We start from the raw sequence: 19,474 nt of genomic DNA, 5'->3' as shown, positions 1-19,474 counted from the left end.
GAGTATTCCTGTCATCTCTTCAGCCGGCTCTGTCCAATCCAGGCATTCCTATTTATTCCTGTCGAACCTTCAGCCTGCTCCATCCAATCCAGGCATTCCTGTGTGTTCCTGTCATCTCTTCAGCTGGCTCTGTCCTGTGTATTCCTGTCAAACCTTGAGCCTGCTCCATCCAATCCAGGCATTCCTGTGTATTCCTGTCAAACCTTGAGCCTGCTCCATCCAATCCAGGCATTCCTGTGTATTCCTGTCAAACCTTCAGCCTGCTCCATCCAATCCAGGCATTCCTGTGTATTCCTGTCGAACCCTCAGCTGGCTCCATCCAACCCAGGCATTCCTGTGTATTCCTTTTTCTTTTTAAATCTTTTTATTGAATAAGTATACAAAAAGGTAAGCCATATAGGCACTAGTACACGGTTAGAATATAATAAAATTACAGAAGATATTAATACAAAAAAAATGATACAAACAATGTAATTTAAAGATAACGTACCAAGGTAACATAATAGTATACTAATTTTTATATATATATCAATAGAGAAAAGGGAAAAAAAAGCCCAAAAAAAAAACCCACCGTGCAACTAACTAAAAGCAAAGCAAAGCAATGGGCTAACTTGAAACCAAACAGAGTTAAAAAACTTAAAATCACGTCCTCAATCCCGACCTCCATTAAAAACAGTAAAAAAAAACAAGAAGGGTATATATTACATTAAATGAAAATATTGAATGAAAGATCTCCAGGTCTGTTCAAATTTAAATGAGGAGTCATAAAGATTGCTTCTAATTTTCTCCAAATTCAAGCATAATATCGTCTGAGAAAACCAAAAAAAGGTAGTTGGAGCATTAAGCTCTTTCCAATGTTGTAAGATACATCTTTTTGCCATTAAAGTAAGAAATGCAATCATTCTACGGGCTGAAGGAGAAAGATTACTGGAAATTTTAGGTAGTCCAAAGATAGCAGTAATAGGGTGAGGAGAGATATCTATATTCAATACCTTGGAGATAATATTAAAAATGTCTCTCCAAAAAGTTTCCAGAGTAGGGCAAGACCAAAACATATGAGTTAAAGAGGCTATCTGCCCCGGACATCTATCACAAAAAGGATTAATATGAGAATAAAAGCGAGCTAATTTATCTTTGGACATATGTGCTCTATGAACAACTTTAAATTGAATTAGGGACTGTTTAGCACAGATAGAGGAAGTATTGACTAATTGTAAAATCTGCCCCCAGTCATCCACGGAAATGATAAACCCCAATTCCTGTTCCCAATCTACCCTAATCTTATCAAATGGAGCTTTCCTAAGTTTCATAATAATATTATAAATCATAGCCGATGCACCTTCCTGACATGGATTAAGGTTAATTATAGTATCTAAAATGTATGTAGGAGGAAGCATTGGAAAGGAAGAAAGTATAGTACTTAGGAAATTTCTAACTTGTAGATATCTAAAAAAATGTATTCTTGATAAATTATATTTATTAGATAATTGTTCAAAAGACATAAGGGAACCATCTAAAAATAAATCCAAAAACCGTGAAATACCCTTAGTCTTCCAAATTTGAAAAGCGCGATCCGTAAAAGAGGGAGGAAAAAATATGTTACCTAAAATAGGAATCGCTAACCCAAATTGATTAAGATCAAAAAATTTTCTGAATTGAAACCAAATACGTAAGGTATATTTAACTATCGGGTTAGACACCTGTTTAAGGCGTTTCAAATCAAAAGGAAGAGAGGAACCTAAAATAGAGCCAAGTGTATAACCCTGAACAGATTGTAATTCCAATGCTACCCATTTAGGAATGGATAGTATATCCTGGTCAAGTAACCAAAATTTCATATGTCGAATATTAATTGCCCAACAATAAAATCTAAAGTTAGGTAATGCTAAGCCTCCATCTCTCTTAGCTTTCTGTAAATGTATTTTACCCAGTCTCGGGTTTTTATTTTGCCAAATAAATGAAGAAATTTTGGAGTCAACTTTATCAAAAAAAGATTTTGGAACAAAGATTGGTAATGCCTGAAATATATATAAAAATTTTGGCAAAAAAAAATCTTAACTGCATTAATATGACCAATCAAAGTTAAATATAAAGGAAACCATTTAGATGAAAGTTGAATAATATGGTCAATTAATGGTAAAAAGTTAATCTTAAATAAATCTTTATATTTACAACTAATTTTAATCCCAAGATATGAAAAATAATTATTAATCAATTTAAATGGAAAGTTATGATATAAGGGAAGTTGTTTATTAATCGGGAAAAGTTCACTCTTACTAAGATTTAATTTATAACCTGAAAAAAGACCAAATTGTGCTAATAGCTCTAAAACAGTCGGGATGGATTTTTGGGGATTAGAAATATATAAAAGTAAGTCATCAGCATAGAGTGATATTTTATGGGACTTTAAGCCCCGAGTTAACCCAGTAATATTTGGAGATTCTTGAATGGCAATTGCAAGAGGTTCTAATGCAATATCAAATAATAAAGGACTAAGAGGACAACCTTGTCGAGTACCTCGAAAAAGAGGGAAAAAAGGTGAACTTAAAGAGTTAGTACGGACCGAGGCCACAGGAGAATGATATAACAGTTTAATCCAGGATATAAATTTCGAGCTAAAATTAAACGTTTCAAGCACTTTAAATAAATAAGACCATTCTACTCTATCAAAAGCTTTCTCAGCATCTAAAGAGATAACACACTCAGAAACATTTTGTGAGGGAGTATAAACAATATTTAACAGTGTGCAAATATTATAAAAAGAGTAACGCCCTTTAATAAAACCCGTTTGGTCTTCCGAAATAATAGAAGGAAGTACTTTTTCTAATCTATTTGCTAATAACTTAGAAAAAACTTTAGAATCAACATTTAATAAAGATATTGGTCTATAAGATGCACATTGAGCAGGATCTTTATCCTTCTTTAATATTAAAGAGATTGACGCTCTATTGAAAGATTCGGGAAGTTTACCAAGTTTTAATGAAGCCTCAAAAACCCTACAGAACCAAGGGATTAATGAAGGTGCGAAATATTTATAAAATTCTACGGTAAACCCATCAGGGCCAGGAGCTTTCCCCAAATTCATAGAGAAAATAACATTCTTAATCTCATCCGTGGTAATGGGAGTATCTAACATAGAAGACATATCCTGTGAAATTTCAGGGAAGTCTAGATTATCTAAAAAATCATTCATATATTTAGAATCTCGAGGAGACTCTGATTGATATAAGGAAGAATAAAAATCACAGCAGGTTTGATTAATCCCCACATGATCAAGTATCAGTCGGTCATTTTGGTTATAAATCTGATTAATTTGAGATTTAGCATAATTAGACTTCAGTTGATTAGCCAACAGTTTGCCAATTTTGTCACTGTGTACATAAAATTCACTTCTTGTTTTCTTTAATTGGTTTACAATCGAGGACGAAAGTAATAAACTGTGTTCCATTTGAAGTTCAGTTCTTTGTTTATATAACTCCTCAGAAGGAGCTATAACATATTTCTTATCAATTTCCTTAATCTTGTCCACAGTTACCAACTCCTCCTGCTTCAGCTTCTTCCTCAAAGCAGCAGAATACGAGATAATCTGACCACGAATATAAGCTTTAAAAGTATCCCAAAGAATGTTCACAGAAATATCCTCTGTATAGTTAATTGTAAAAAAAAGATCAATCTGTTCATTCATAAAGTTAACAAAGTCCGAGTCCTGAAGTAACAGTGAATTAAAACGCCATTGTCTATTATTTTGTATATTGGCCAGAATTTTAATAGAAAGCTTAAGTGGAGCATGATCCGAAATGGTTATAGAGTCATAATCACATTTAATCACTGAAGAAATAAGACGAGAATCAATAAAGAAATAATCAATTCTTGAATAGGAATGGTGAACATGTGGAAAAAAAAGAAAAATCTTTTTCCTGAGGATGCAAAAAACGCCAAATGTCCGTCGACCCAGACTCAGAAAGGAATGAATTAATCAAAGTTGCAGGTTTATTAGGTAAGGTCCGTAGAGGAGCCGAACGGTCCAACGCTGGAGACAAACAGGTATTAAGATCTCCGCCCCAGATCAATGAAAACTCATTCAAATTCGGGAACTGATTGAATAATGATTTATAAAATTCCGGACAGTCCATATTAGGAGCATAAACATTAACCAAAACTATCTTTTTATTAAATAGTAGACCACTAACCAATAGAAATCTACCATTCGGATCAGAAATAATATGTTGTATAAAAGTAACTGAGGAGTCTATAAAAATAGAGACGCCTCGAATCTTAGCATTGGAGTTCGAATGAAACTGTTGTCCCTTCCAGAATTTAAAAAAACGTAGTCTGTCCCCCCTCCGCACATGGGTCTCTTGTAAAAATAAAATTTGTGCTTTAAGTCTCCGGAACACTTTAAAAACTTTTTTCCTTTTAATAGGATGATTAAGACATTAGTATTCCAGGAGACAAAATTAATAATAGACTCCATAAACCCTAAAGTCAACCCGCAACAAGGAGGATTGACGATAGGCTCGACCCACGAACCCGGAAAGGGAACAGAACATACAAGAGATACCGGGAAGAAGAACGCAACCAATACTTCAATAATGTACATAGCCCAAGAAGAAGGAAACTAAAACGTGAAGCCCCTCCCACCACCTCCCACCCCATGACCCCAAGGCTAAATCTAACGCAGACCAGCCCGAAAGAAGCAAGCACTAAAACTACCCCCATGACTTCCGGTACACGCTCCCTAAAAAAAAGTGTAAATATAAAAAAGATCAGCTAATTATAAAACAGTAAAAGAATAAAAAAAAGATAACTCAATTAAAACAAACACATAATATAACAGAGTAAAAGCCAGAAAATATAAAAAAACAGCAACAAACCCCAGACCCATGAGTAAACAAAACAAAAAAAAAATGAGATTATTAACATAAACTAGTTATGAAAACCTACAAAACAAAATAGATTTAAAAACTACAAAATTTAAGGCCACGAAGGAAATACGTAAAATGACGGTGAGGAAATAACCACCCAGAATCCCCTGGGAAAAAGAAAGAAATGACACAGTTAAAAAGAAAGTTTAGCAACCATATTAAATAATCAAAAATAAACTTTTCTGCCCATATAGGGCAAAAAAAATTAAGACTGACAAATTCACAACCTCCGATCAACGGAGATAGTTAAAAATTGCGATTAAGATGTTGAAGGTGAAAATTGATCCAGATAACGCTGGGCATCCGATGGATATTCAAAAAAACGGAGGGCTCCATCCAACGTACGAATCCTTAGACGTGCAGGGTAAAGCAGCGCTGGTTTTAAATCCATCTTGTAGAGTTCCGACATCACAGATCTGTAACGAACCCGTTGATCCCGGATTGGTATTCCTGTGTATTCCTGTCGAACCTTCAGCTAGCTCTGTCTAATCCAGGCACTCCTATCATCCCTTCAGCCTGTTCCATCCAATCCAGGCACTCCTGTGTATTCCTATCGAACCTTCAGCCTGCTCTGTCCAATCCAGGCAGTTTTCCATCTTAATTATGTTCAATAACTCCACTTCAGTGGCTGGTTGGAGTAGAGAATTACCAAGGAGTCATCACCTCATGAGTGAAGAAATTCTTTCTCATCACAGTCTTAAATTGGACAGCCTTTATTGTGAATATGCCCTCTTGGGGAAAACATTTTCTTTGCATCCACCTTAACAATCCCACTCTCAGAGAGTGGTGAGTGCATGGAATAGGCTGCCGACGACAGTGGTGGAGGCGGAAACGATAGGGTCTCTTAAGAGACTCCTGGATGGTTACACAGAGCTTAGAAAAATAGAGGGCTATGGGTAAAGCCTAGGTAGTTCTAAGGTAGGGGCATGTTCGGCACAGCTTTGTGGGCCGAAGGGCCTGTATTGTGCTGTAGGTTTTCTATGTTTCTATCTTTTTATATTTTTCAATAAAATTAGCTTTTCTTCTAAGTTCCAATAAGTACTGACCCAGTCCGCTCCCCTCCAACCCAGTAATCTGACCTCATTACAAAGTTACTAATCTCAGTTTCTTACCCATTCAGCTTTTCTGTGGAAACACGGGAGACTGCAGATGTCCAGGACAGTGGGTAGGACTCAGCTAAATGTGTGAATCTAGCATCTGTGAAGATGGGACATAGGACCCAGTGGGACAGGCAGCATCTGTGGAGATGGGGTATAGTGGACATTTTGTGTTAAAGCTGAGAGTGTTGAGGGAAGCTATCTCTTTCTAACTATCTTGGGGAAGGCTGAGAGCAGGAGCTGGCAGGCAGTGTGTTGAACTAGATGGAGCCTGGTATAGGGAAGGTGGGTGGAGGTAAAGCCAGAGGGTTGGAGTTGAAAAGTGGAACTTGATAAGGGGGGGGTGATGAGGGGTGGGGTGGAGAAAACTGGCTATTGGGCTGAGATGTCAGTGGGGGTGGGGCAGTTTTGTTGGATTTGATAGAACCTGCGTGGGAGATGTGAAATGCACACAGATGGTGCAGGTTACCAGAAATTAGAAAATTCAGTGTTCATACTGTTGGGTTGTAGGTACCCAGGTGGAAGATGAGATACAGTTCTTTGAAGGAAAAACTTGTATTCCACCTGGCACTGGCAATGGAGAAGGCCAAGGATAGACAGATTGATGTGGGAAAGTAAATGTATATGGGAATTCAGATGCTCATCAGAGCGGTCACATAATCTACATTTGATCTCATCAATGTACAGGAAGCCACATCGAGAGCAATGCATGCAGTAAAAGTTGAAAGGGAGGCATGTGAGCCTCTGCCTCATCAGGAAGGGATTTTTAGATCCCTGAATGGAGGTGAGGGAAGAGGGATATGGAACGGGTGTTATTCCTGTGGTCTGAGGGAAACGTACGAGAGTTTGAGGAAGGATTAGCAAACGGAGTCATCAAGAGTGGTTGCTGTGAAAATGGTGGGAGTAGAAGAATCCATCACTGGTGGTGAGATCTATTGTAGCTGGCAGAAATAGTTAAAGAATAATGTGCAGAGTAAGGGTGAAAGGAAGAGACCAAAGGTATTATCCCTATCTTGTCAGGAGGAAGCAAGGAAACTGCAGAATTCAGGGTGTCATCAACCACAGAGGAGAAGCAAGGTTTCCAAAAGGAGTACCTCTCAGAGTTCCAGAATAGAAAGCCTCATCTCAAGAACAAATCCAGTGGAATTAAATTAATGAGGAAGAGATGACACCCTTACAGAAGGTGGTGGGAGAAGATGCAGTTGAGTAGCTCTAAGACTTGATAGGTTTATAGTAAATGTCAGTAGGTAGTCTGTCTGTAAAGGTGGAGACAAAGATCCAGAAAGCGGACATGAGACTATCAGAAATGGTGCAGATAAATTTGAGAAGTGTGGAAGTTGGTAGCAAAAGTGATAAAAATTGGCGAGTTCCACACCAGTGCAGGAAGCAACATCAGTGCAGTTGTCATAGAGAAAGGTTTGGAAGTGGTGACAAAGACAGTTTGGATCAAGGACTGCTCCATACAGCCAACCAAAAGATAGGCATTATTGCAGTCTGTGTGAATGTCCATGGCCAGACCATTGATTTGTAGGAAGTGAAGCGAGTAAAGAAAAGTTGTTCAGGGTAAGAACATGTCTGTGGTAATGATAAAGTAGTAGAGACCGAGGAATTGGAAGTTGTCAGAATGGCGGAGGACATGAGGAGTCCCAGACATGGGACTGGAGTTGACAAGACATTTGAGGTTGAGGAGGTAGTTTAGTGGGGCAAGAGTGGGGTGGACAATTGGTCTACCAGTGCAGTCCTATTTGTGGATCTTGGGTAAAAGGTAGGCGGAATCTAATGTGTGCTGGGTTGGAACACTGTCAGCTTGGATTGCTATCCATTATATAGTTAGTTCTAACCCTTTGTACGGACTCTGTGCCTTCCTCAGAACTTGCTAATGCACTTATCAGCAGGAAATGTTGCTATCATGTACTCAGTCCCTTCATCTAAGTTGTGAAATTGATTTTAAATCATTAAGGGCTCAGCATTGATCCCAGAAGTTACTGAAAATAACCCATTTATTCTCACTTGTGTCTTGGTGAGCCCGTTCCCTATCTGTCACATTATTACCTCAAGTGTAAATATAGTTAATTAAATAAATCAGTAACTGTAAGAATCCATTTAGTTCACTAATGACCTTAAGAGAAGGAAATATATTTCTCTAGTTTGACAAAGTGACTCCAGATCTGTGGAAAGTGTGTTTGGTCATCAATAGGCAAGCCATTAATGCAGTTCGGGATGATTGACATGTGCTTTCCTTGCTCTCAATGTCTTGAAATAATGGAAAATATTGTTTGGGCATTAGGAAGCAGTATATTACTGCTGCTGAAGAGGAATATTGGAATACTTAACTGTGGATATTTTTTGTTAATTGGAAAATGGAGTGGAACATATTATAAATATTTGGAATGTTAACCAGAAGTTTGTAAAGCTGCTTTTCATTTGTTTTAGGGGGACACAGTGTTAAGCAACGTCAACGAGTCCAGTACAGAGCACATCGGTGAGATTTCTATCATAACTTAAAAAGAGTTCACCAGACTGCTCAGCCCAGAGTGTCTATGCCAGTGTAATGCCCATCACCCCTCCTTCATTCCATTAACATGTCCCTTAATACTAAACAAGTCAAAATAAAAAGGTCTCTTGCTCAATCATACCCTTGTGCTCCAAGAGCTTCCTACACAAATCACTGGACAGCAGATAGTGGGACCCTTGACCCTATTTATTAAATGCTGAGCTCTGTGATTAGGTTTGGTGTCTCTGCAGTCAGCAGGTAGAATCATCTGATGGGATATTTGTCCAAGCAGCAAAACGCTGTGGATGCTGAGAATGTGAATGATAAATGGAAAATGCTAAATACTCAGTGGGTTAGGCAGCATCAGTAAAGAAGGAGACAGTTAACATGTCAGTTCAGTGAATCCCATTCTCAACCTAGTCTTCAACTGTCTAGGGAAAACAAATGCCCTATTTTTTTTTAATGAGCGTATCTTTCAGGAAAGAGAAACAGCTCCTAATAACTTGGTGGAATAGGCTAAGGAATTAGAGCATAAAGAACATAGAAGGCCTCAAATCTGTCCCACATTCTGTAACAGGCTTCATCTCCTCTTCTATGTAAGTTCACCTTTATCCTCAGTTCCCTGATCATTCATCTTTAAATTCCCCAGTGATCTGCCTTCACAACCATCCAGGGTAGAAAACATCGGTGATTCACCTACAGTTCCAAAGTGATCTGACAATTTCTGATACAAATGCAAAAAAACAAGCTATCTGAATGTTACTGGTCTTGACCTTCATCCAGAACAGTGTTTGTGCATACTTCTGCTTTCCTGTTGTCACTGATTTGACTGAATTATTGTGTTTTATTTCTGTGTGTGGGAAACAGTTTTGTCTCGAGGAACGATCAGTGCAGAAAAGCTGTTTGCAATGTTGCAAGATGAAAACACTAAGGTGATCATTATGGATGCTCGGAGCTCCAAGGATTACCAGGAATCTCACATTCATGTGGCCAGGTCGTGCTGTATAAATGTGCCAGAGGAAGCTATCAACCCAGGGTAGGAAATTCAGTCCAGTTGGAACAGGCAGCAAATGCTATTGTAAAGTTTGATAACACAGTTGAACACTGCTTGCTTTCATAAAGTTCTTTTTGTTCCTGTGTCTCTTCTCCAAGTTAATATTGCTAAAAATTCTTTCCCTCAGCATCACTGTTAACCAGATAGAGTTGAAACTGCCAGAAGAATCAAAGGAGATGTGGCGAAAACGGCAGTTTGTTGATTACATTGTTTTGTTGGATTGGTTCAGTTCCATCAACCAGGTGCAAAGGGGGAGCGTTCTTCAAAGCCTCAAAGATGCACTTTACAAGGTTTGGAAATTGCTTGCAATATGCGCGGTGTAGGACTGGTTCATAACTCCATAAGATCATGTCATATGAGCAGAATTCGGCTATTTGGCACATCAAGTATGCTCAGCCATTCAATAATGGCTGATTTATTAACCCTCACAATTCCATTCTCCTATCTTCTCCCCATAACTTTTGATGACCTTACTAATCGAGAACCTATGGACCTCCACTTTAAATATACCCAATGACTTGGCTTGCACAGACATTTATAGAAACATAGAAAATCTACAGCATAATACAGGCCCTTTGGCCCACAAAGTTGTGCTGAACATGTCCCTACATTAGAAATTACTAGGCTTACCCATAGCCCTGTATTTTTCTAAGCTCCATGTACCTATCCAAAAGTCTCTTAAAAGACCCTATCGTATCCACCTCCACCACTGTTGCAGGCAGCCCATGCCGTGCACTCACCACTGTCTGAGTAAAAAAACTTACCCCTGACATCTCCTCTGTACCTACTCCCCAGCACCTTAAACCTGTGCCCTCTCATGCTAGCCATTTCAGCCCTGGGAAAAAGCCTCTGACTATCCACACGATCAGTGCCTCTCATCATCTTATACACCTCTATCAGGTCACCTCTTATCCTCCGTTGCTCCAAGGAGAAAAGGCCAAGTTCACTCAACCTGTTTTCATAAGGCATGCTCCCCAATCCAGGCAACATCCTTGTAAATCTCCTCTGCATCTTTTCTATGGCTTCCACATCCTTCCTGTAGTGAGGTGACCAGAACAGAGAACAGTACTCCAAGTGGGGTCTGACCAGAGTCCTATTTAGCTGCAACATTACCTCTCGGCCACTAAATTCTATTCCACGATTAATGAAGGCCAATACACCGTATGCCTTCTTAACCACGGAGTCAACCTGCGCAGCTGCTGTGAGCGTCCTATGGACTTGGACCCCAAGATCCCTCTGATCCTCCACACTGCCAAGGGTCTTACCGTTAATACTATATTTTGCCATCATATTTGACCTACTAAAATGAACCACATGGCAATGAATTCCACAGATTCACCATTCTCTGGCTAAGAAAAGTTCTTTAGCTGTTCATGTTTCACTCGTTTTCAAGTAGTTCACGTTCGTGACTGAGTTATAGTACTGTTGCTGTAAGGTTATGGAATGGCCCATCCGGTGTAATTATCTCCCTGGCACTTCTCCACCTGGTTTCTAGTGCTGTCAACAGTGGCGGTTCATATCTGCACAACTACACACAGATAGGAAGTTACAGGCTATGAATATCTCAGAATATCCAAATCACTGATTATATATATTGTAAAATATGTTTTCTGTGGTAGTAGTATAGTGCAATACTTTAAAAATACTGCTATAAATTGGAATGAGAAATATAAAAAATAGTGCAAGAAGATGGTAAAGGGGAAGAAGCTGTTTCAAAAACATGTGTCTTCAGGCTCTTCTACCTCTTCGAGGGTAGCAATGTCTGAAGTGCATGAGGGTCCTTAATGATTGCTGCCGCCTTCTTGAGGCATCGCCTTTAGAAGATTTCCCTGATGGTAGAGAGGCTAGTGCCTATGATGGAGCTGGCAGAGTTTACAACCCTCTGCAGCTTTTTTCCAATCCTGTGCAGTGGAGCCTCCATAACTGATGGTGAACCTTTGAGCTCTGAACTTTTTCTGATGGAAGATTTGGGTGCCCTAACTTCCCAGGAGTGTTTGAATTTTCTACTTTTTTCTTGTGCAGTGGGATAGTCAAGTAATTGTCCAGAATGAACCAGTGGTATTGGAGGGTGGCTATGAGAGCTGGCTTCTCTGCTACCCAATGTATACCACCAATTCCAAAGTGACTGCTCCAAAGGAAGAATCCTCTACAACTGTTCAAGTGTCCTGTAAGTATTTCTGCTTCCCAATTAACCCGACTATATAGCATTCTTTCAGACAATGGCTGAAAACCTCTTGTAAGTTTGTTCTAAAGAATAAGCAGGATGTAAGCGGTCCATTGCAGTGTGTATTGCAATGGGAAGTACAGTGGCATGCACCCTTGGTCAGAATTTCTGTTACTGTGAATAGTTAAGTGAGTAGAAGATGAACTTATCTCCAAAGTCATAAAGTTAAAGATAAAACATTCTTTTCAACATTTTAAGCAAGATTAGTGTATTATTTTTGTTTTGTACAATTTTAGAGTAAAAAAAAAGGAGCACCATGCAAAAGTTTGGGCACCCCAAGAGATTTGAACTCTCAGATAAATTCTACCCAGGTCTCAGACCTTAATTAGCTTGTTAGGGCTATGGCTTGTTCACAGTCATCATTAGGAAAGGCCAGGTGATGCAAATTTCAAAGCTTTATAAATACCCACTCCTCAAACCTTGTCCCAACAATCAGCAGCCATGGGCACCTCTAAGCAGCTGCCTAGCACTCTGAAAATTAAAATAAATGATGCCCACAAAGCAAGAAGAAGGCTTAAGAAGATACCAAAGCTTTTTCAGGTAGCCATTTCCTCAGTTTGTAATATAATTAAGAAATGGCAGTTAACAGGAACGGTGGAGGTCAAGTTGAGGTCTGGAAGACCAAGAAAACTTTCCAAGAGAACTGCTCATAGGATTGCTAGAAAGGCAAATCAGAACCCCCACTTGACTACAAAAGACCTTCAGGAAGATTTAGCAGACTCTAGAGTGGTGGTGCATTGTTCTACTGTGCAGCGACACCTGTATATATATGACCTTCATTGAAGAGTCATCAGAAGAAAACCTTTCCCGCGTCCTCACTACAAAATTCAGCGTCAAAGGTTTGCAAAGGAACATCTAAACAAGCCTGATGCATTTTGGAAACAAGTCCTGTGGACTGATGAAGTTAAAATAGAACTTTTTGGCTGCAATGAGCAAAGATATGTTTGGAGAAAAAAGGGTGCAGAATTTTATGAAAAGAACACCTCTCCAACTGTTAAGCATGGGGGTGGATCGATCATGCTTTGGACTTGTGTTGCAACCGGTGGCACGGGGAACATTTCACTGGTTAAGGGAAGAATGAATTCAATTAAATACCAGCAAATTCTGGAAGCAAACATCACACCATCTATAAAAAAAAGCTGAAGATGAAAAGAGGATGGATTCTACAGCAGGGTAATGATCCTAAACACACCTCAAAATCAGGTTTTGCCATGGCCCTCATAATCCCCCGACCTAAACATCATCAAAAATCTGTGGATAGGCCTCAAAAGAGCAGTGCATGCAAGACGGCCCACGAATCTCACAGAACTAGAAGCATTTTGCAAGGAAGATTGGGCGAATCCCCCAAACAAGAATTGAAAGACTATTAGCTGGCTGCAGAAAGTGTTTACAAGCTGTGATGCTTGCCAAAGGGGGTGTTACTAAGTACTGACCAAGCAGGGTGCCCAAACTTTTGCTTCAGGCCCTTTTCCTTTTTTGTTATTTTGAAACTGTAAAAGATGGAAATAAAAAAGTAATCTTGCTTTGAATATCAAAGAAATGTGACATCTTTAACTTTATGCCTTTTGGAAATCGGGTCATCTTTTACTTGCTTAGCTATTCACAGTAACAGAAATTTTGACCGGGGTGCCCAGACTTTTGCATGCCACTGTATATGTACAATTTGAAGTGGAGTGGGAAAACTTGCAAATGATAATACATTTTCTGAGATGTATAAAATGTTTCAGCTTTGGCATTATCCTACAAATACAAGGTAATTCTTTCGGGATTTTGTCAGTTCACTATGTGTTGGCAAACAGCTATGTTAAACAGTAAGAGATGATACCTGACTATTTCCTGACAGGCATTCAGTTGCACTACACTGTAAGCCAGGGTTCCCTACCTTTTTTTAATGCTATAGACCACTACCATTAACCAAGGGGTCCATGGCTGTCAGATTGGGAGCCCCTGGCTGAGGTATTAAGCATTGGAAAATTCAGACAATATAAGGCATTAAATACATCAAGTTAATAAATTCCTCCGAAGGAGGAAAGGTAGTGTGGTGGAACTGCTGTGGCTAACAGAAAGGAAGCAGCAAGAGAAAGTTCATCACAGTGTGGTTATGCACTATTGGCTGACGGTTTTAGATGTGTTCTCACTTCCTCACCCACCCCTCATCAGTGCTTAAAGGTGTTAACGTGGATCCATGGGTTTCCCTCTGGTACCTCTTCTGTGTACTGTGGAAGGTATTTGAGCCTTTCCCTGTAGGGGAATTAGTGAATACTGATCAGAAATATGTGGGCAATTTTGTTTCCCCCCCTACCTTCCCAAAGCAATAAGCTTCGTGGGCAACTGCAAGTTGTAGCTGACTTCAGCCTATAAGCACAGTGAGAATCAAAGTTCTTTCTTTGGAATGATAACTGGTTGTATCACTGAACCTTCTAAGATTCATTGATCAAAATAACTATATTTTTACTGAGTGTTGTGTCTGTCATTTTACACACAGTGAATTTTAGTTACCCGTCCTTGGAGGAACCCCCTCCATCTTGCCCACCCTCTGGAGACCTCGATGAAGGGAAGGCTTTCCAAGAATTGGGAAGACTTAATGGAATTTTATCTGAGCCAGATGCAACAACAAAAGAAGTCAGCATAGAAACAATGAATGTGCCTAATGGTGTACCTGGTTTGAAAGATCTAGCATCAACTGGCGGACACACTGTTGCAGTGAAAAACATTCCTCAGGTATGTGTGTTAGAGGACTGTGTATTTAGGTATTATAAAACTCCTGCTCGCGTGCTTCTGCAGTTTGAGGTTAAAAATGTGTATAGAATTGCAGGTGTGTTGTCTCAACCTTTGAATTAATACTTTGATTGTTTGATACTTTGCTCTTTAGGAGTGCAGGAGTTGAGTAGTTTGGATTTTCAGCATTTCTGTGGTGTTAAGTAAATGTTTTGGCAAGGTTCACAACAGCAATTCTATTTTTTTTGCATTTGAACAGGTTGATCGAACTAATAAACCTACACTAAAAATGCCAGAGAGGTCTAGTTCTGGTACAGAAAGTCTACCTGTTCACAATGGACCAGTAGTACCCGATCGGTCAACAAAGCCATGTGTGGAGCCCCAAAACCTGTTAACAGATGATGAAATAAGTCAGATCCATGCTGAAGCAGCACAGATTCGAGAAAAGGCCAAAAAAGAGAAGGAACAGCGTGAACGAAGACAGGAAGAGCAACGAAAAAAGGAACAATTGGATCAAGAAAAAGAACAGCGTGAGGAAGAAGCAAGGGTGCTTAACATAAAAGCTGAGCAAGACAAACAGAGCAAAGAATTCAAAGAACAACAGAAACAGGAACTGGAAGACAAATGGCAGGAAGATGATGAAGAAAGGAAGCAATCAACAGAGCAAGTAAAGAAGTCTCTAATAGAAAAAGGCAAAACGGAAAGTCAGATAAGAGAGCAAGGGAATGTGAGGAAAGATGTGCCAGAACAACCCGCACTGGAGCCAGAAGCCAGCAGCTCCAGAGGAAAGCAGGTACATCCATACTCAAATGTCGTGTAATGAGGGGAAAACCTGAACTAGTGCTGCTCGGGGCAGTATTATACTTTTAAAGAGAATTTAAATTTGTTACAGCCATGCTCTTATAGTTTGGCTGAACTCATCTACGTTTGTAAATTCTGGATTCCTTTTCATTGTATCTACACCTTTGTAATTTGTTAATTATCCTTTGTCCTACACATCTGCACTGTTATTTCACTTTGGCCTTCTGAATTTGGCTATAAACTGATTTTGTCTTCTGGGTGATTTCCTCAGTTTTATTTAATTCATCTAATTTTTGACTGTTAAGACACTTGCCCTTAGCCTAACATATCTACCGACTCCAGTACACTGTAGAGATTAAAATGGCCGCATGGTGTCACAGCTAATCAAGACATTGTTTCACAGCTCCAGAGAATTGGATTGTGCCTAATCTCAGGTGCTGCCTGTGTTCTCCCTATCACCATTTGGAATTCCTCCTAGAGCTCTGCTTTCCTCCCTCCTCCCAGAGGCATCTGAGTTGGTAGGTTAATTGGCCACTACCTATTCCATAAGACCATAAAAATAAAGGAGCAGAACTAGCTCATTCAGCCCATCATGGCGGATTTGTTATCCCTGTCAACTCTGTTCTCCTGCCTTCTCCCTATAACCATTGACAACCTCACTAATCAAGAACCTGTTGACCTATGCTTTAGGTATACTGTATCTGATGACCTGGCCTCCACAGCTACCTGGGCAATGAATTCCACGGATTCATTACACTGTGGCTAAAGAAGTTTCTCCTCATCTCTGATCTAAAGGGACAGCCCTGCATTCTGAGGCTGTGCCATTCATTGTGTGAGGGTGAATGGTAGAATTTGGGGGAATCTGTTGGAATGTGAAGTGAATTTTTTCTAAATGAGATGAGCGTATTAATTGTGTAAATGGTGATTGATGATTGGTGTGGACTCAGTGGGTCATAGCACCAGTTTTTGTACATCCTTGTGAAAACTCTGTACCATGGAAGACCTGCTTTTGTTTAGAGTGTGACTGACATTTTTGGTTTCTGCACACACACTACTCCTGCTGACCCAGAGGAACTGCGTAAGTTCCTCCAGTCAATTCCCATTTTTAAGCAACCTCTCATTCAAAATAGGGAGTACTGTACTTGTGGATATAATCAGCTGTTTTGATGCTGCTGGACTTTTGAAACAAAGTTTCATACTGAGGAGAAATTGGATTGCATCTGATGGAGTTGATATGAAATAAGGCATTTCGGAGGGATCTTCAGCGATCACAATCAGCCAAAGAGCGCTAGCCAGGCTAGTTAGTTTACTGAAGGCATTGATAAAGAAGATGAGAGTAGAGACCAACAGAAAACAATGTGGAGCAGATACTGGCCCCGTGATTATGCGGACTCCTGGCCTGGTCCCATTCCTCTGCAGCCAGTGGTGTTGCTTTCTGTGGGTGAGTTGTTAGAAATGAGTTCAGTTTTATAAAAACAGTTAAAAGATTTCCCTAATCCAGAGCTGTGCCCTGGCGAAGGAGATGGGAGCTGTTCAATTTCATGTGATTGGTCTTACGTTTATTTCAAAAATTGAAATTAGTGATGTTTTGTGAAATCTATTGCTTTCTGATGTCCTAGAAAGGAAAGGTGATAAATTTGTCAGTTTTAGACAGAAGGTATAACCAGTGAGGAAGAAGGTGATAAATTTGTCAGTTTTATACAGAAGGTGTAACCAGTGAGGAAGAAGGTGATAAATTTGTCAGTTTTAGACAGAAGTATAACCAGTGAGGAAGAAGGTGATAAATTTGTCAGTTTTAGACAGAAGGTGTAACCAGTGAGGAAGGAGGTGATAAATTTGGCAGTTCTGGACAGAAGGTATAACCAGTGAGGAAGAAGGTGGTAAATTTGTCAGTTTTAGTCAGAAGGTATAACCAGTGAGGAAGAAGGTGGTAAATTTGTCAGTTTTAGTCAGAAGGTATAACCAGTGAGGAAGAAGGTGATAAATTTGGCAGTTCTGGACAGAAGGTATAACCAGTGAGGAAGAAGGTGGTAAATTTGTCAGTTTTAGTCAGAAGGTATAACCAGTGAGGAAGAAGGTGGTAAATTTGTCAGTTTTAGTCAGAAGGTATAACCAGTGAGGAAGAAGGTGATAAATTTGGCAGTTCTGGACAGAAGGTATAACCAGTGAGGAAGAAGGTGGTAAATTTGTCAGTTTTAGTCAGAAGGTATAACCAGTGTGGAAGAAGGTGTGCAGGGAAATTAGATGAAACCTGATGCTACCTGATTCAGAAGTTGATGCAGACCTGAGAGATGTAGTACATGCTTGTTGGTTGCAGGAAGGAGTATTCGGTGTACATGTATGTTTTAACGAAAGTAACCAACACAGATTGGTTTATATTGAACTACTTCTGCATTCAGGCATATCAGCAAGACCTTGGTGAAAAGAGACAGGAAAGTGGGGGCCTGCAATCAACAGTGTTGAAAGAGAATGATAGAACAAATGTAAGCAATTCATAGTGAAACCTACCCCTATTTAGTCTGATAGGAATCATAATGTTCCTTCCGTGTCCCACTGACTAGTGCATGTTAGGAATAAATGTTCCTGAATTTGGTTCTTAACAATATCTATTTCCTCTGACATGGAGTAAATTGAATAGGTTTAGGCTGTTCATTCTGGAGGGAGAAGATTAAAGAAAGACATATTTTCAAAATGAGGAGTTTTGTTCAGAGCACATATGTGGACCATTTCTCCAGCAATGGAAAAGAGACTAGAAGCAGCTGAATTATGGTTCTACAGGAGAATGTTAAAAATATCATGGACCACACACACATCAAATGAAGAAGTTCTCAGAAGAGCCCAAGCAGTTCGATCACTCATACCAACAATAAAAGAAAGATAACTCAGATTCCGAGGACACATCATGTGGAAAGATGAACTAGAAAAACTCATACTCTCTGGAAAGATTGAGGGGAGTAAAGCCTAGAGGAAGACCTCGGCTTATGTACATCAAAACCACAGCCAGGTGGCTACATATCGAGGAAATGGAAGCCATCCAAAAAACGAAGGATAGACCTATATGGAAAACCATGGTCACCAAAGTCCGCATCGGATATGGTACCTAGACAGACAGGCATGTGTGGAAAAACTCTCATTGCTTGGTGGATGATTAACCATAGTGTTTTTGATGAATAGAAGTTTGTAAGTAAATGTGGAAGTGTGTGACAGAACCTGCATGAGCATGACTGCCTGAAGATCCTCTGCATTGTTTCATGATTCTGAGACCTCTGCTTGGTTTATAAAGAGAATTCTCCATACACTCTGTGGGAGAGAAAATAATTTTCCTTGTTTTGAAGCATTCAGTTTTGCAGTCAGGGAGACAACTGTCTAATTCCACTCTCTCACGAAGCCAGTGTTGAACCCAGTTTACTAGCACATCCTGAGTTTCCCATGAAAGGCTGTGCTAAAGTCCATGTAGACAACATATACTGCCTTTCCTTCCATTAGCTTTTCTGGTGACCTTCTGGAAAAACTTTTAAGATTGGCTAGACATGACTTCCCACAAATAAAGACATGTTGATATCCATAATCAGGCTCTATCTATCCAAGTACTTGGATATTAAGCCCCATACAATAATTTACCCACTACTGAGGTCAGGCCCACCAGCCTGTAACTTCCCAGCTTATTTTTAGAGCCTTTTTTAAGCAATGGAAAAACATTGGTTATCCTCATCCTCTGGCATCTCACCCGTGGCTAAGGATATTTTAAATATCTTTGCAGGGCCCCTGCAATTTCTGCACTAGCTTCCCACAAGGTCTGAGGAAACATCTTCACAGGTCCTGGGGATTTATCCAGCCAAAGTTGCATCAAGACAGAAAATACCTTCCCCTCTGCAACCTGTATACAGTCCATGATCTCACTGCTGCTTTGTGTCGCTTCTGTAGACTCTGTCGTCATCTGTTGAGTAAGTGCAGATGCATAAACTGAAGTTTCTAGTTGGTCTCAGTTCCCTGAATGCACATTCTTGGTTCTGAGCAGTGAATATAATTCCTTTGATTAGAGTTCCAATGTGAGCATTGTCCGTCCAGTTCTGATAATTTGTAGTTACAGTTCAAAGCTTGTTTTTATATTCCGTTCGCCCATTTTGCACCCTGGAACAAGGGCCTTCTCTAGCACTTCAA

The 19,474-nt window shown here is 39.7% G+C and overlaps 1 protein-coding gene across 6 annotated transcripts in view; it reads left to right on the top strand.

Annotated features, from left to right (window-relative positions):
- The window catches only part of usp8 (ubiquitin specific peptidase 8), a 67,766-nt gene that overhangs the window by 27,355 nt on the left and 20,937 nt on the right, over positions 1 to 19,474 (top strand). For 5 of the 6 annotated variants that reach the window (XM_063066298.1, XM_063066297.1, XM_063066296.1 and 2 more), the window contains exons 6-11: positions 8,456 to 8,504; positions 9,384 to 9,552; positions 9,698 to 9,860; positions 11,593 to 11,737; positions 14,280 to 14,515; positions 14,772 to 15,305. In XM_063066298.1, coding sequence (XP_062922368.1) covers positions 8,456 to 8,504; positions 9,384 to 9,552; positions 9,698 to 9,860; positions 11,593 to 11,737; positions 14,280 to 14,515; positions 14,772 to 15,305 — 1,296 coding nt within the window. The remainder of the gene's footprint in view (positions 1 to 8,455; positions 8,505 to 9,383; positions 9,553 to 9,697; positions 9,861 to 11,592; positions 11,738 to 14,279; positions 14,516 to 14,771; positions 15,306 to 19,474) is intronic. The other variant, XM_063066299.1, reaches the window with a different exon arrangement.

This window comes from Mobula hypostoma, chromosome 13 (genome assembly GCF_963921235.1).
Source record: "Mobula hypostoma chromosome 13, sMobHyp1.1, whole genome shotgun sequence".
Taxonomy (NCBI): domain Eukaryota; kingdom Metazoa; phylum Chordata; class Chondrichthyes; order Myliobatiformes; family Myliobatidae; genus Mobula; species Mobula hypostoma.
The sequence above is the reverse complement of the archived record's forward strand: the minus strand, read 5'-3'. Positions and strand labels throughout refer to the sequence as shown.